Below are 16253 nucleotides of genomic sequence, written 5' to 3'. Positions count from 1 at the left end.
TAATTTTTATAATAAAAACTAATAAAAACTCTCTCAACATCCATAGAATATTAGTTCCTTATTAAGAATTTAAGAATTATTGCATGAGTACATTTTATCGTGTTTTAAATATACGACTTTTATCAAAGTCGTTACACTAATAACAATGTCACTTCGCGAGTTTGCAAATTTCATCTCGTATATAGAGCTAATTATAAAGAAACAAGTTGAAAAATGAAAAAAAAGACCATTTTTTTAATATCTTTTTTTTCCTTTAGTATATTAGTAAGAAAATTATTTTTATTATAATCTATATTTATATTCGATATAAAACAGTATCTCTAATTTAATCTCTAGACTTTTAGAGATAAAATATATAAATACATGATTGTGAAAGCAAAACGGAAAAGATATGTCGATGATAATATTTCGCAATTTAACAATGATTTTTTATTGCGACTAATGATGAGAGAAAAGTACTTCTGTTGATCTCTTTAAGATAGTATCAAAGTTGGCGGAAATAACTTTGATTCAATCTTGCCTTTCTCGCGTTGAATAACTATTGATTATTAAAAAAAAAAAAGATCGAAAAATGACGGCAGATTTTTAAGAAGGACACATAGGTAAGTTCACAGGGTAAAAGACGTTCAGTTCGAACAACAGAGCAAAAATTAAGAATATCGTGTATAATATCAGGCAGATGATGCCTACTTTCTTGTTCAAGCGATACTTACAGAACGCAGTCACCGTGTAGAAAGCGACGACGCACACGGTGATCGAAAGCACGCTGTACCTTAGAGCATCCGAGATGATCTTGATGTCCTTCTTGTCCATGAGTATCTTTATCATCCACGGTAAGCCGAGACATAGCAGGATGTCGAGTGTGTTTGCGCCTAACGTATTACTCATCGCCATGTCTCCGTTGCCTGTGGAAGGAAAGATTGGTCATTCGAGGATCGAATCACCATCATTGATCGGATCTCTTTGATTAATAAGTTTTTTTTTTTTTTTTTTTCAATCGACGACTCGATGCTCGGAAAGGCTCACCTTGTCTCGAGAGTATCACGATCGAGACGAGTTCCGGCATATTGCCACCGGCGGCTTGGAACGTGATACCCATCACGGAATCCGGAATCCCGATGGTGTCGCCGAGTACGGTCGTCATCCATGACGTCAGGTAGGACGATATCGCGATCCATATCACGCACATGACGAACGTTATCAGATACCAGTTTCTCCATCGTTTGTACCTGCTGTCCGGTACGGTAACGAACAACATTAGTTTCAACGGCCAGACGAAACAGAACCAGACTTTCGCCAGGTTACCTCCGGTCGGCCATACAAAGGGCGTGTCTAGAAACGAGCATAACTCAGCGATCCGCTATTTTATTTTATCTTATCCTGGAGCGTAACGCTTTTAAATTCCATTCTTTTCGCGATTGAACGAGATTGGGCCTATGATACCTGGTTCCACGTATTCCTCCGTTTGTTCCACGTGGTTTTGTGCCTCCACGTCGTTAGTCTTCGAGGAAGACTTGCGACCGCCGTTGCTCGCTACGCTCTTTCTGTATTCGGCCACGAGTTCTCCGTGAAAATACGGCCTGTACAAGCCGTCAGGCATTGACTCTTCCTTGTCTTTAGGAACTATTGGATAATAAAATTCATACATAGGTGGTCCACGCGGTCTCTCTTTTAGAATTTTAGATAAACGCACATACACACGATTATAATTGAATTACCTGTCGACAAGTATTACGTGTTAACGTGAAAGATGTTGCGGGGATATGCGAGTTTCTAGTTGGACTCGAGCAATTGATATTTTATCTTTCAAAATAATCACCTTAAAAGTTTACGTCGCGATTCACGTATCAAGAAAAATATTATCAATCGCTCTTTTGTAAAGTTTAAACAGACATCTAAACTCATGTGTAAAATTATAATTAAAATAAACATAATAATTATGTCGATTATATAACATAAAATATCTAAAGCTCGAATGTCGTTTTAGCTACATTTCTGTCACAACAAATGCATGTGTTATGCGAATTAAGATACGATCTGATATGAAAAGCCGACACACAGAATTTTACATTGCCACACGTGCAGAGATGATTCGCGTTAACTGCTGGGAAGATCGATCACATTCGTGGAAAGGCGTATGGAAATTGCACAAAACAGATATTTCAAAGAAACTCAGTGATAGGACTTACTTTCTTTTTCGGAAAAATTCGTACTGCGGTTCTTGTCAGTGTACAGATGCGCAAGTTTATTATACCAACGCACAAAGCATTTGCCACAAAACAGTATCGCCAAATAAGTGACGAACAGTACCATGAGGATGATCGCTTCGTACAACTTGATTACGCCGTCCCACATTACGATCACTAAGGTGACGACCGATATCACGTAAATTATACAATCCCGAGTTAATATTCGCCGGTCTAATTGTATTGCCTGTTGGAGAATGTAAGAAAGAAATTGTTTTAATTTTATTTAGTCTGACATATACTGTGACAGGATGAGCTATCACTCTAGTATTATAATAGGAAGCTATAGAAAAATGTTATAAGAATGTTACAAATGCTATACCGATAATATTTGTTCTAAATTTATTTTTATAGTCTTTTCATAAGGCATTTTTCATAATTTTGTGCACTTAGATACGAGAGCATCAATTATGGCTATTTTTTTAAGCCAGTTTAATGATAACATTTATGTTAAAATAATAAAATAAAAAAAAATACAAGATATTTAAAGCGATACATGACATATATATTTACATTTTAGAAATCTATTGCAGCGGATTCCAAGGTGTCCAAAATGGACAATTGAAAATAAGTTTATATTTATCGAATACAATAGTATAAATATATACACGCACCAGGAATAAATTCTGTGAATCGTGAAAAATATTATTTACATAAACATATATGTGTATGTGTGCGTATGTATATATGTGTGTACATAAAATATTACTCACGAAACCCGCGACCTTACATAGTTGACATAATTTCACACATATCGCGCTTTATAACTGATATCCCGTAATCCAGCACTTGAATAAGCACTTTATTTTTTTACGTTTACTTTACAGAGTTTAATCAATTTTCTAGTCTACTGGTAACGGTAAAAGATCGACAAATATGGTTTGGCAAACTTTCGATCTTTTCATAGTTTAAACTGAAATTGAAAAGGAAAGAATTTGCTTATCTATTAAAATTGTGAAGAAAAGCCATTGTGAATTTACATCTCGTGTAATTAAATCTTTATTAGTGTCGTATGGAAATGATGATGCATCAAATAACTTAACAATAATCGAAAAAATAATCTCTGAAAAGATTTTCGCGAATTTCTCTGTTTACTTTTGACTAACTTTTACATATAGATTAAAGAAACAAAATACAAATAAACTAACGAAGACGTGTTTATGTTGTGTATGGGTGTGTGCGGTGCAATTAGATATTTTTTCTTAATTAGACGTGATAATACTTATCAAAACGTGTATTCTGTTTCTTCGAAGTATTTTATTGATGTTTCCATGACATTGGTGATATCATGGAATTCGCTGCAATGATTTTAATCTCTTAAATCATAACTAAATATTTGCAAACAATGAATTGCTGCTGCTAATCATGAATAATAAAAAAATGATAATGCACAAGATATATTAGTCTGCTCTAGTTTAGCGCTTTAAAGTTACAGAGGTTTGTGTACTATTTTCTGGGGCATTGTAATCTGTGTATGAACAAGGTTTTTCGTATCAGCTATTTCGTATTAAGTAACGACACTTTATTATATAAGAGAAGACTTTATTATATAAGATACTTTAATTCTTTTTCAAACTTATCAAATCTCAATAGATCTGTGATTAGATACACAATTATATTAAGTTAATCAATTCGCGATTACTATTAAAACGTTTCATATGAAATTTTTCTATATACGTTATGTCTGTTTTTAATTAATATAATTTTATTTAAGGAGCAATTTAAGGAGTATACATATAGGAATAAAATTAATGTATGCTCAATCCACGTAAGAAAATGTCCTGTTTAGAAAATCGCGCAAACGAAATGGCTTATCGCTGATAAAAAAAATATAATTTTCGACGATGATATCGTATATGTAGATAAATGATAAAAATCGCAAGTATAACTAATAAAAAATAATATCATTAATAAAAATAATTGTCGATAAGCAAGATAGATAATAGCACATATCGATAACATTTACATTATACAGTAGATGCAGATTTCATAGACACATATACACTTGCACAAAAAATTAGTGAACCTCTTTTATTTCTATTTTTCTTTTTTTATGAATCCTACCGTGTTTCAATGGATTTTAGGGGACCTTTCTCAGACCTCAATTTTTAATTAAATAAACTTTTACAAGAGGTATACAAAAAAAATTTAACGATATTATCAAAAAATGTGGTTTTTGATAAATATCGGTAAATATATTTTTCTCATATCTCAAACTTTTAAGCGGAAGTTTCAGAATCGAGAAGAAAAATTCAACTGTGTCAACTGTGTGTCAACTTTGGTATCTTTCCTCTACTGATCCCATCTTGAGCGCAGATAAATACAGCTAAGTAAAACACATATCTAGGTGTATTATAACAAATTGAAGTTTCTCTCTCTCTCTCTCTCTCAGATACATTATCACTGTTCTATAATTCCGCGTTTATATTCGGGGGTATACTTAACAATGCTTAAGTATACTCACGTGGATCGCCGATAACGCGCCGCACGCCGGGGTCGCGAAAGTATTGAAGACCGCGCCGCCCATCACGGTGCCGACCCCGAGGTCGGACTCGGTCAGGAAGGTGCCGACGACGTTGACGAACAGCTCGGGGAAGCAGCTCGCGGTGGCGAGGAAAGTCGCCCCGGCGACGTCGCTGCTGATGCTGAGGCGCGTGCATATGATGTCGAGAGTGGGTAATAGATAATCGTTGCAGACGAACGCCGTCAGGATAAAACAGTAGAATCCAAAGAAAACGTGGAGTATTATCGTCCCCCGACGACGCTGCTCCAGCGTAAACACCTCCGGAAACTCGTCGATCGAACGCTCCGAGCAATTGCTCGTCTGAGCGTTATCCTGTCTCGCGATCTCCGTAACGCGGTCGTCGAACGTATTGTCATATTGGAGCCAGTCATTCTCGCGAGTATTGTTCGAACGTAGACTGTCCTTTGAAAAATCCTCGAGAATCGAAACTGTAGGCGAGTCCTTGTCTAATCGAACAAACGAGAGATTTATTCAAATCCGGCTGATCTTGTCTCGAAGAAATAATGCCCGCAAAAAAATGCTTGAAGGAATAAATTTTTATCCGCCTTTATAAATCTGTTTGTGCGCGCGAAATCTCAACATCTTGTTTGTATTATTTTTCAGTAAATGTGAGAGATGCAAAAAGATGTAACAGCAATATTTTTTTTATATTTTTATATTTTGCTTTTGAAATATGCAGATGCACTCTTTATATTTATTCCCAATATCAAAAACAATTTTATCTTTAAAGTTAAGTTAAATTAATAAGGCTCCCAAGTGAAAAATCACAACTTTAAAGACTCGCGTTTTAAATACTCTTAATATAGGACCAAGAGAATTTCGTGCCCTATGTACAGTATCAGTTTCATAGAAAAATATTTTCTCTGCACTATCATCCGCGTCTAGCTCTTATTTGTCCACGAATCTTTAAAATTTTATCTTTGCTTATATATTTGCAATAATTATAGAAACGTAAAAATATATTTTAGATAAAGCTTTTGTTCGTTTACTCCAAATTATTGTTTATGCACTCTCTCACTCTTTACATTTCTTTTTGCATTTCTCATTTCTTCAACTTAATATGCGTATTATCTTGCATATTATCTTTACAATTCATAATAGTACATAAAAGTTTATTAATATTACGTATTTCAGACGATTATTAGGCAAGATATATAGGCAAGATTTGGCATTTATAATAAATTGAAAAAAAGATCTTGCAACAAACACACACACACACATACACATAATAAAGAAGTCTGTGAAACGACCGTGGTTATGAATTAAATGAATTACAGTTACATAGATATCCCTGGGATTTTTTTAAATAGAAATTAGAATTCTCATCAATTGTGAACTTTCAATCAATTATAATTTTGCCACAAACGATCTGCCAAATCTCACCAATGTTTCGCATTTTTATTTTCACTAAAGTTTTCATCATTACGTACGAAGGCGCGATGACGATCCATTTTCCTCTTTCCTCTTTTCGATCAGCTGTATCGCAAACGATACAGACGTCGAACTAATATCCTTTAGATTTCAAGAAGAGGTTTTTTCGGTGCTTTGCGATCGCGAGATGAAACGAAGAAGACGCGATGTATTACGTGGTCAGTAGAATTGACACGCCGAGATAAAGCTTCCTCTCGTAACTCACCGTTGAATAATCGCGTAAATCCTAGATCCGCGTCGTCAGGCGCGAAGGTAAGAATGATAAGTATCGTCAGCGCGATACTGATAGTCATTCTCGTAAATATCGCGCGGAGGTCGCAAGTGTTGCTCCGACGCGTTTTTTTTTATCAGCGAGTTTTTAGCGACGCGGCCACTCAAACGAAATACGGTAAACTGCTGCTTAAACCGGTAACGGATGACATTTATGATAAATTCCGTCGATTATAGAGTCCCTCACTCCTTCCTACTGACACCACTTTCGAGAGAGAGAGCTCTTTATCTTCTTCGGTTGTTCGACCGAAGCGAAATTAGATAAAGATATGTATGAGAGTTCATATACATCGATTATCATCTAGATCTCCCGCCATCTCTATCTATTTCAAATATCAACAAGTGACGTATACACGATTGACGGTCAATTTTAATCTTTTATTATCGTAGTGAATTCGATTTTGTTGCAATTGATCCTGTATAATTTTATTTATTTCAAATGTTTTCTTTCTCAAGAAATATTCATACACTGGACGTTAAAGCATTCATTTATGATATTAATTATTTATTTATTTAGGTAATAATAAAAAGTTTCTTCAAAATATACTTGAATATTCCACTAATATTGTTATTATTAAATTATTTACAACTACAATCTAGTCGATAGAACGAACGAATCAAAATGATTTCTATGATTCCATTAAAATATACCGAGGCGACGAATAGAAAATAAAATATTTTAATATGCCAAAAATTTATTCTCATACATATCGCATTTTACTGATCATTAATGTGTCAATTAGCAATAGCTTTTTTTCTAAATACAATTTTGAGATTCATCTCGAGATTTCTTATTCATCGAATGAATATAAGATCGATTTGCGATATTTGCGACATTTTTAAGCAAAAATATTATGAAAAATATATCAATTTATCTTGTATACATCAATTCAAGTATCATAAAATTTTTAATAAGAAAATTTCCACAATAAGAAAATATAAGAAGAGATATTTGTTCGCTAATTTATATTAATAAATTTTCAATTAACCTTTCCTGAAAAAAATTTAAACGGACTATTGATTTAGGACAAAAACAAAGTGCAAAACCAAAGAGAAAACGTCAGAGAAAATTACGAGATATGATATAGTATTTCCATTAGTTTAAAGATACATATATACATATTAACGTAATCACATATACACTGAGATAACAGCATGCATTTATTCCGGTTTCTCGGGAAACGCAACTTTTGGTTTATTTGCCGAGTCTGATTCTGGTTTATTAACTCTATTTGAACGCAACACCGCGCCCGGACTGGGATACGGCCTCATTTGATAAAGAGGCCCTGAGGCAGTCGTATCTGCACCAGTCTTGGCTTCGTTATGTCTAGCCAATCCATCTGACCATTTTCCTCTATGACGTAATTATATATAAATAAGAATTATATTTATATATATACATTAATAACATATGTTTGAAATACAAATACATACCTGGGAATATCACTATACGATGCTGGATCCATAGGATCCAATGTACGATCTTTTTTGTCTTTACCATCACTTCTATCAGATCTTTGAATTCTTTTATTGTCTGGTCCTTTATATCTTGTACGATTTTCAATCTTTCTATCTTTCCTGACGTCACTTTCATCTACCTGAAAAATCATAGTATTGTTTGTAAATGTTAAATGTGTTTTACTTTAATGTTTATATAATAATAGAGATAACTTGTAATTTATAATATATATATTACATAAAAAATATATTTATTAACCTCCATTTGTTCTTGGTCACTAACACTGTCATCACTTGACATGTTATCATCTTGATCACCTGCCTTTAAATGTAATTCTTCACGTAACTGTGGTGCGGGTTGTGATATCTGACACTTGGGATGACCGGGTGGTAACCAAGATACCAAATCAGATGACCAATCCCAATAATAATGTTGTCCACTTTAAACAAATCTTAAATTAATTGATTTTCCTATGGAATATTTCATACAATATGCTTTCTCAATAATATATCATTTCAAGCATTCTTTCCAAAAATAATATTACTAAAAGATATCTGTATCTATTTTTATAAATTGCAACAAGACTGTCTTATACAATTATTATAATTCAAATAATTGCAAATATAACATTTATTTTTTGAAAGAGAATAGATTCGTCCAGAAAACTATTAAAGCTTACCATCCAGGATCATAAACTGCTTTCCAAGTATCTGGCAAAGGATATTTCTGAATTAATTTCATTTGTTGTTTTAAATACTTGTCCGAAGGTTGTACATGCCCTAGTCCCCATAATTCTTTACATTTCTTTGTACATTCGTGATAAATGTTATATTTATTAGGACATCCACTGTAACCCTGAATGAAGAAATGACTATGTCGTTACAAATGCACTATTTTAATGTATATAAACAATTTGATGCTACTAATATATCGCGGTCGTACTTACCATAAATTTTTGTGATATATCAATCTGATTAATTTCTTCTTTTGTATTATCATAATCTTCAGCTATTACTTCTTCATGTACCTTCTTCTTCGTCTCTTTCTTTGCGGATTCTGCGAAATTAATAATATGATGTAACGTTATATAAATGCAATAATACATGTAGTTTCTAAAACAAACATATATATATTTTTTAATATCAGTTTTTATGAATTGAAAGCAAATTGATTTATTTATTTGAGGAAAAATTTCACAAACGGTTATTACCAATAATTACATTTTTACTATCAAATATATACCATGCTTTTCAGAGCCAGAAATTAAACCCCTTTTTGCAAGACGTGCAGCTAAGGCAGCTGGCAAAGGCATCTTTGTGTCTTCTCAGTTCAAACCACCAAAAATCTATTAATATGTTCAATGAGAAAGTTTTAAGATATTATTCGGGAATAATATTTCAATAAATACTTCAAGTGGGGCAAGTGTCATTCACGATTTGTTTACAAAACACAGGCTAAAGACCACAGACTACTAATAAAAGCCTGGAAACGATGTAGACTCAAGAATCGAACATTGCAAAGCATTAGAACCGAACAATCGAAAAGCCTCTGGCATAGAAAGCATGAATATTAATTAAATATGAATATATATTTTTTTATAAATTTTTTAATGACAGATCTTTTACATCAATTATCTTGTATTGAGAAAACACCACTGTCGCTGCAATAAGGCTATTGCACGCGAAAAAGTTTTAATCGTAATCGTAAGACCGTAAGCAAATCGACCAATCACAATCAAGCATTCTAAAATGTAAAAACTATGAAAACTGTTCAAAATAAACTAGAGTCCCTAGAGGATCTTCTAGGAACTATCTACTAGGGACTCTAATGTAAGCCTGCGCGAAGCGGCTTCGAGTTTGCGTTGCGCGCGCATTCTCAATGCGACGCCCATCTAGCGTGATCGCAAACTCCGTGACGATAAAGCGTTGTCCAGTGTCGACGCCCAGTTGCGTGTGAGTGTTTAACTTAAATTTTGCACATCTCGTTCAGCCCGCGAGCGATTACGGCCGTCGTTAATACACGGGACGTCTGATAGATTCGGTTTTACTCGCGTCGCACGGTATCCCCGTCATTCGTTTCCGTCGTACGGTGAAGTGTGTTTGACATAATGCTCAAAATGGCGACTCCGAAAACAATGAGCCTCCGGTGCGCTTGTACGCCTCTTTGCGACGGACTTCCCGATTGTTTCTCTCGTCTGTCGCAATAGATTTAACGTCCACCGAGCGCGAAACGCAAGGATTACGCAAATCTCACGTACATATATACATATATGTATATACAATCGGAGTGAATTCTCGAGAGTCAACGAGTTACCCGCACGTCAATCCTTGTAGTAGTCAAAAGTCAAATACAGCTGTACGACAATACTCTCATTCGTAAAAGAGGTTTGCACGCAATAATCTGTCTGCACTGTCGTCAATTGTTGCACATACGCAATTAAATTCATTGCGTAATTTGTTTTCACCGGCATCGATCATCTCTTTTATGTTGAGGAATGAGAGAGGGAGAAAGACTAGTAGTTTCGAATCCACTTTGTTTTTTTTTTATTCGCACAGATAAAAAAAAGTTACTTTGACTATCTAATGTCAGATCTTATATGCGCCGTTTTGTAATTGCATTGAGCATTTACTCTGGATATCAAAAATAATACTCGATATCAAGATAGAGCACTTAACATATTTAACATGCCGTGACACCATATGTGAATGAATATCCTTAAAGTAACATACTCAGTCCATATCCATGATGGATCATATGATATAGCATGATTAATAGATAATTTGATGCAAGAATTGTAATTTATATATACATTTACACATCAAGCAACCAAATTATTGCAATTAATGAATATTGTCACTAATTATTGAATAACTTATATTCTTGATGTAATATCTGAAGTCAAAAGAAATAATATTTTTCTACAATTTCTATTTTTCGCAGACAGAGGTCAAAATGCAGACAATAAAATGTGTCGTAGTAGGAGACGGAGCGGTTGGTAAAACTTGTTTATTAATCTCATATACCACGAATAAATTTCCATCGGAATATGTTCCAACAGTATTTGACAATTATGCAGTCACTGTCATGATTGGCGGTGAGCCATATACATTAGGATTATTTGATACAGCTGGTAAGTATTATTATTAATGTATATATGTGATTATATATAGTGTAATTATTTGCAGTAAATTATTTCAAATGATATAATATATTTAAATTATATATCTATTATAAATAGTAAGAAAAGTAACAAAATTATATTAGTGACAATTTACTAATACTTTGGGGTATTTTGTAGGTCAGGAAGACTATGACCGTCTACGTCCATTAAGTTATCCGCAAACTGATGTATTTCTTGTCTGCTTCTCAGTTGTATCTCCATCATCATTTGAAAATGTTAAAGAAAAGGTATAATATAATTAAAATTGATCATTATAATCATTATAATTGATAATTATCAAATATTTCCTATATCTTAATATATTAATAGTGGGTACCCGAAATAACGCATCACTGTCAAAAAACACCATTTTTGTTGGTTGGCACGCAAATTGATTTACGGGACGATGCAGCAACAATTGAAAAACTTGCAAAGAATAAGCAAAAAGCAATTTCAAATGAACAAGGAGAAAAGCTTGCTAAGGAATTAAAAGCTGTAAAATATGTAGAATGTAGCGCTCTTACACAGGTATGATAATTACTTAGTACCAAACAATAAAACAATATAAAATTCGGAAAGATAACTCAAAAAAGTTTTAAAGATTATTGTTTATTGCTATAGATTCGACAGCTGATTTTTTTTCTTAATTTTATTTTACTGCTACATGCTATTAAAAGAAGCTATTCTTTTAATATTTCAGAAAGGACTTAAAAATGTCTTCGACGAGGCAATATTAGCGGCTTTAGAGCCTCCAGAACCTGTTAGAAGAAGAAGGTGTACCATTTTGTAGTAGGTGTTTCATTTTTTTATAAAACTGTTAGTTCAACATTGACGAAGACTGTAAGTTTCCTCATATACATTGCATGCAAAAAGTTTTAGTGACAATTGTTAAATTCTAAGGCATATAATAAGTATTTTTCAACATTGGCGCCATATACGTGGATATGAAGCAATCTTTATCTATATTATGTAAATTTTATAATTATCAAATTGTAATTGTAATATTATCATATTATCTTCGTCTTGCATAATGAATGTTCTATCAACGTATTTCACATCATTCCGCGCGTCTCTATATTTGCATCATAGCGATCAAATGTGTTAACTGTCCTACGATTCATTCAACATTGTAAAAAAAAAGATTTCCGGAAATCTAGGGTTATTATATTCATATCATATCCGTTTGTAAAAAATATATAATTTTGCTATATATATATATAAAGAAATGGGATTTTATGATTTCAATGATTTATAATCTTCGACAGATTATGACATGGCATACATGTATATGCAAGAGTGTAATATTATTGATTTCTGTATTTTATGATGCATCTTGCATATTAAGTAAAAGTTTTTTATTTTTTAAGGCGAATACTATACGCCTTTTAATTCTTTAGCAATTTTTTTGTAGCAATTTGTACCTATAATGTATATATTCACTACAAACGCAAATAATTATCCACTAAAATATTTAATTCATCAAAATTGAATTGTGCATTCTAGCTCACAAAAAAAGATGAGAAGTACGATTAAATGTAAACTTACATCTACTATTATCGTTTTTGAAACATAAAGGGAAAAGAGATAAAAAAAATTCTTTCTTACCATTATGTGCGGGATCATGTATGGAAGTATCACACGCGCGCGCGCGCGCGTGTGTGTGTGTGTGTGTGTGTGTGTGTGTTTAAACAAAATTTAAATTCTGTTATAAGATCTGTAATCTTCTTAGTGGCCATATCGATATATTATCAGTAAACTAAATAATTATATATATATATATATATTTGATTAGTTTAATGTATTTTTATGTTGCAATCGAATATTTTTTTTAGTCATTTGTAATCGTATATAATTTAATTATGTATGAGGTATAATAATAATAATTTTGGGAAAAGAGATAAAAAAAATTCTTTCTTACCATTATGTGCGGGATCATGTATGGAAGTATCACACGCGCGCGCGCGCGCGTGTGTGTGTGTGTGTGTGTGTGTGTGTGTTTAAACAAAATTTAAATTCTGTTATAAGATCTGTAATCTTCTTAGTGGCCATATCGATATATTATCAGTAAACTAAATAATTATATATATATATATATATTTGATTAGTTTAATGTATTTTTATGTTGCAATCGAATATTTTTTTTAGTCATTTGTAATCGTATATAATTTAATTATGTATGAGGTATAATAATAATAATTTTCTTTTACCAACTCTCTCTCTTTTGCAGTGATTACATTATAAAGAACATTGGTATTGATTATCTGGTTCATGTAATATGAATAGCAAAAATATGTTGTTAGCTAATATATTCTATGAAAATAGAAAATGTTCTAAACCTGTTTTAGTTGATAGTTTTTTTTTTCTCTCAATTATTATATATTATTATCATTTCTTTGAATTAAATCATAATATTTTGCTAAGATAATCTGTGTAGCAGGTATAAATTCATCTTATCTCCATTAGTTTTTATATATAATGTATAATATTATATTTCGCAAGACACACACAGGTAGACTAAGTGATATAATTACATTTTTCGATCTGGATATAAAATCTAATACTAAATATTATTAGAAATTTTCGATTCTCTATACATCTCTTATTAATAATTATGTATTACTTGTACAATATACACACATACATATATACAAATAATATATAACAAGACTCTTTTTGTTTGTGAATTTAGCGAAAGTATCGAATATTAAAGGTTTGCACGGGCCGAAAAAACCTGACGCGGCATAAGAGAGAATCCAAAATTTTGTTTTAAATATATGTATAATAGTCATTTTCTTCTGAGCCTGTACATTATTTGTGCTATTTAGCTCTATAGCCGCGTCGGATCGAAAGTCGCGAGTTTAGGCCCATACAGACCTGTACTGAATACACACATGTGGCCGAAGAATTTTATCTAAGTTAGATAAATATGCAAATAGGCTTATATTTCAGTTATTCCCACGCGTTTTCTTATTATTCTTATATTTTGTAGATATATCTTTCTTATCTCTACTAATTATATCACAATTCATCGGAACAGAAATTAGATATGTTCACGAGTCTCTATATAAACTGCGAGTAAAATTTTAACAGAGTTAATATTGTTTTCTTAGTATCTCGTAAAAAAAAATTTCTTTAAAATATAACTATACTTCTTTTGTTTGATAAGAGTGTACCTTGATAAGGAAATTTACTCTAAAACAATACCAGAGGATAAACCAGATTAATGAGATTATTTGATTTGATAATGACTCGTATCAAAATTATGAATCATATTACACACATACAATGAGTTAAAAATAAAAATCATTAATTTGATAAATGTCCAAAAATTTTGATAAAAATATGCAATGTGTGCGCGTGCGTGTTTGCGTATATAGCCAGGAAGAATATTTATATATTTCTACCATAACTGAAGTTTCTTTTGTATATTACATTGATATTTGAGTCACTATTGATTCCCGAATGATAAAAATAAATGTATTACCATAATACAATCCCGTTTATACACATCTCCTATGCATGATATGTAATAACGAATTAATCCATAATATTTTTAGAGCAAATTGTGCAATCGGACAGGGGATGTTTCCCAGTCGCAAATGTAAAAGTATTCATCTACTTCAAAAAGCGAAAACTCGATGTATCTTGTAAATAATTGCAATATGTGTGACGTTTTGAAAATAATAGAAATTGCCAGTGTGCGAATCTTTTGATAAATTTCTTTTCAGCATGTCTTCTCAATTTCGTACACAATTATAATTATTATACCTCAAGACTTTTATATTTATATGCATATTTATATTTTCATTTTTATTTTCATATATGGCGTATGTTCTATTATTTCAATCTTCCATTCACACACACACACACACACACACACACACTGAACTGTTGTAGCAATGCAGCCATAAAAATTCGCCACATTTTTATGATTCGATTTATATAATAATAATAATTTTCTTTTACCAACTCTCTTTTGCAGTGATTACATTATAAAGAACATTGGTATTGATTATCTGGTTCATGTAATATGAATAGCAAAAATATGTTGTTAGCTAATATATTCTATGAAAATAGAAAATGTTCTAAACCTGTTTTAGTTGATAGTTTTTTTTTTCTCTCAATTATTATATATTATTATCATTTCTTTGAATTAAATCATAATATTTTGCTAAGATAATCTGTGTAGCAGGTATAAATTCATCTTATCTCCATTAGTTTTTATATATAATGTATAATATTATATTTCGCAAGACACACACAGGTAGACTAAGTGATATAATTACATTTTTCGATCTGGATATAAAATCTAATACTAAATATTATTAGAAATTTTCGATTCTCTATACATCTCTTATTAATAATTATGTATTACTTGTACAATATACACACATACATATATACAAATAATATATAACAAGACTCTTTTTGTTTGTGAATTTAGCGAAAGTATCGAATATTAAAGGTTTGCACGGGCCGAAAAAACCTGACGCGGCATAAGAGAGAATCCAAAATTTTGTTTTAAATATATGTATAATAGTCATTTTCTTCTGAGCCTGTACATTATTTGTGCTATTTAGCTCTATAGCCGCGTCGGATCGAAAGTCGCGAGTTTAGGCCCATACAGACCTGTACTGAATACACACATGTGGCCGAAGAATTTTATCTAAGTTAGATAAATATGCAAATAGGCTTATATTTCAGTTATTCCCACGCGTTTTCTTATTATTCTTATATTTTGTAGATATATCTTTCTTATCTCTACTAATTATATCACAATTCATCGGAACAGAAATTAGATATGTTCACGAGTCTCTATATAAACTGCGAGTAAAATTTTAACAGAGTTAATATTGTTTTCTTAGTATCTCGTAAAAAAAAATTTCTTTAAAATATAACTATACTTCTTTTGTTTGATAAGAGTGTACCTTGATAAGGAAATTTACTCTAAAACAATACCAGAGGATAAACCAGATTAATGAGATTATTTGATTTGATAATGACTCGTATCAAAATTATGAATCATATTACACACATACAATGAGTTAAAAATAAAAATCATTAATTTGATAAATGTCCAAAAATTTTGATAAAAATATGCAATGTGTGCGCGTGCGTGTTTGCGTATATAGCCAGGAAGAATATTTATATATTTCTACCATA

The 16253-nt window shown here is 31.9% G+C and overlaps 3 protein-coding genes across 9 annotated transcripts; 1 reads left to right on the top strand and 2 right to left on the bottom strand.

Moving 5' to 3' along the window:
• Positions 1 to 460: 460 nt before the first annotated feature.
• LOC115244408 (sodium/potassium/calcium exchanger 3-like) lies at positions 461 to 7161 on the bottom strand. The gene is made up of 6 exons (XM_029822013.1): positions 6407 to 7161; positions 4711 to 5216; positions 2190 to 2433; positions 1444 to 1623; positions 1027 to 1332; positions 461 to 905 (listed from the first exon to the last, which is right to left on the bottom strand). The coding sequence occupies exons 1-6, from the start codon at positions 6492 to 6494 to the stop codon at positions 586 to 588; spliced, it is 1644 nt and encodes a 547-aa protein (XP_029677873.1). The 5' UTR covers positions 6495 to 7161; the 3' UTR covers positions 461 to 585.
• A 376-nt stretch (positions 7162 to 7537) lies between these two features.
• On the bottom strand, positions 7538 to 9675 carry LOC115244406 (polyglutamine-binding protein 1). 4 transcript variants are annotated; one of them, XM_029822008.1, is made up of 7 exons: positions 9556 to 9665; positions 9173 to 9275; positions 8877 to 8986; positions 8610 to 8785; positions 8189 to 8369; positions 7906 to 8069; positions 7538 to 7825 (listed from the first exon to the last, which is right to left on the bottom strand). In XM_029822008.1, the coding sequence occupies exons 2-7, from the start codon at positions 9240 to 9242 to the stop codon at positions 7633 to 7635; spliced, it is 894 nt and encodes a 297-aa protein (XP_029677868.1). In that variant the 5' UTR covers positions 9243 to 9275; positions 9556 to 9665; the 3' UTR covers positions 7538 to 7632. The 4 variants fall into 4 exon arrangements, with proteins under 4 accessions (XP_029677868.1, XP_029677866.1, XP_029677867.1 ...); XM_029822006.1 differs by having other exon boundaries at positions 9364 to 9647; XM_029822007.1 differs by having other exon boundaries at positions 9339 to 9628.
• A 99-nt stretch (positions 9676 to 9774) lies between these two features.
• LOC115244407 (cdc42 homolog) lies at positions 9775 to 12684 on the top strand. Of its 4 annotated transcripts, none has more exons than XM_029822010.1 (5): positions 9775 to 9882; positions 10871 to 11060; positions 11229 to 11338; positions 11421 to 11618; positions 11791 to 12684. In XM_029822010.1, the coding sequence occupies exons 2-5, from the start codon at positions 10883 to 10885 to the stop codon at positions 11878 to 11880; spliced, it is 576 nt and encodes a 191-aa protein (XP_029677870.1). In that variant the 5' UTR covers positions 9775 to 9882; positions 10871 to 10882; the 3' UTR covers positions 11881 to 12684. The 4 variants fall into 4 exon arrangements, with proteins under 4 accessions (XP_029677870.1, XP_029677872.1, XP_029677871.1 ...); XM_029822012.1 differs by having other exon boundaries at positions 9831 to 9882; positions 10875 to 11060; XM_029822011.1 differs by lacking the exon at positions 9775 to 9882 and adding an exon at positions 9890 to 10285.
• Positions 12685 to 16253: the final 3569 nt, after the last annotated feature.

Source organism: Formica exsecta, unplaced genomic scaffold (assembly GCF_003651465.1).
Source record: "Formica exsecta isolate Colony F162 unplaced genomic scaffold, ASM365146v1 scaffold82, whole genome shotgun sequence".
NCBI classification, from domain to species: Eukaryota; Metazoa; Arthropoda; class Insecta; order Hymenoptera; family Formicidae; genus Formica; species Formica exsecta.
Note: the sequence above shows the minus strand (reverse complement) of the source record. Positions and strands in the feature narration are given on the sequence as shown.

Bases quoted from the DNA above. Each gene is read 5' to 3' on its own strand.
- LOC115244406 (XM_029822005.1), bottom strand. From the start codon at position 9,242: ATGCCTTTGCCAGCTGCCTTAGCTGCACGTCTTGCAAAAAGGGGTTTA. The intron at 8,786-8,876 runs GTAAGTACGACC...TTCTTCATTCAG, and splicing joins ATATATCACAAAAATTTATG to GGTTACAGTGGATGTCCTAA. The intron at 7,826-7,905 runs GTATGTATTTGT...ATTACGTCATAG, and splicing joins TCGTATAGTGATATTCCCAG to AGGAAAATGGTCAGATGGAT.
- LOC115244408 (XM_029822013.1), bottom strand. From the start codon at position 6,494: ATGACTATCAGTATCGCGCTGACGATACTTATCATTCTTACCTTCGCG. The intron at 5,217-6,406 runs GTGAGTTACGAG...TTGTTCGATTAG, and splicing joins ATTTACGCGATTATTCAACG to ACAAGGACTCGCCTACAGTT. The intron at 1,624-2,189 runs GTAAGTCCTATC...ATTATCCAATAG, and splicing joins GAATTTTTCCGAAAAAGAAA to TTCCTAAAGACAAGGAAGAG.
- LOC115244407 (XM_029822010.1), top strand. From the start codon at position 10,883: ATGCAGACAATAAAATGTGTCGTAGTAGGAGACGGAGCGGTTGGTAAA. The intron at 11,061-11,228 runs GTAAGTATTATT...GGTATTTTGTAG, and splicing joins AGGATTATTTGATACAGCTG to GTCAGGAAGACTATGACCGT. The intron at 11,339-11,420 runs GTATAATATAAT...ATATATTAATAG, and splicing joins TTGAAAATGTTAAAGAAAAG to TGGGTACCCGAAATAACGCA.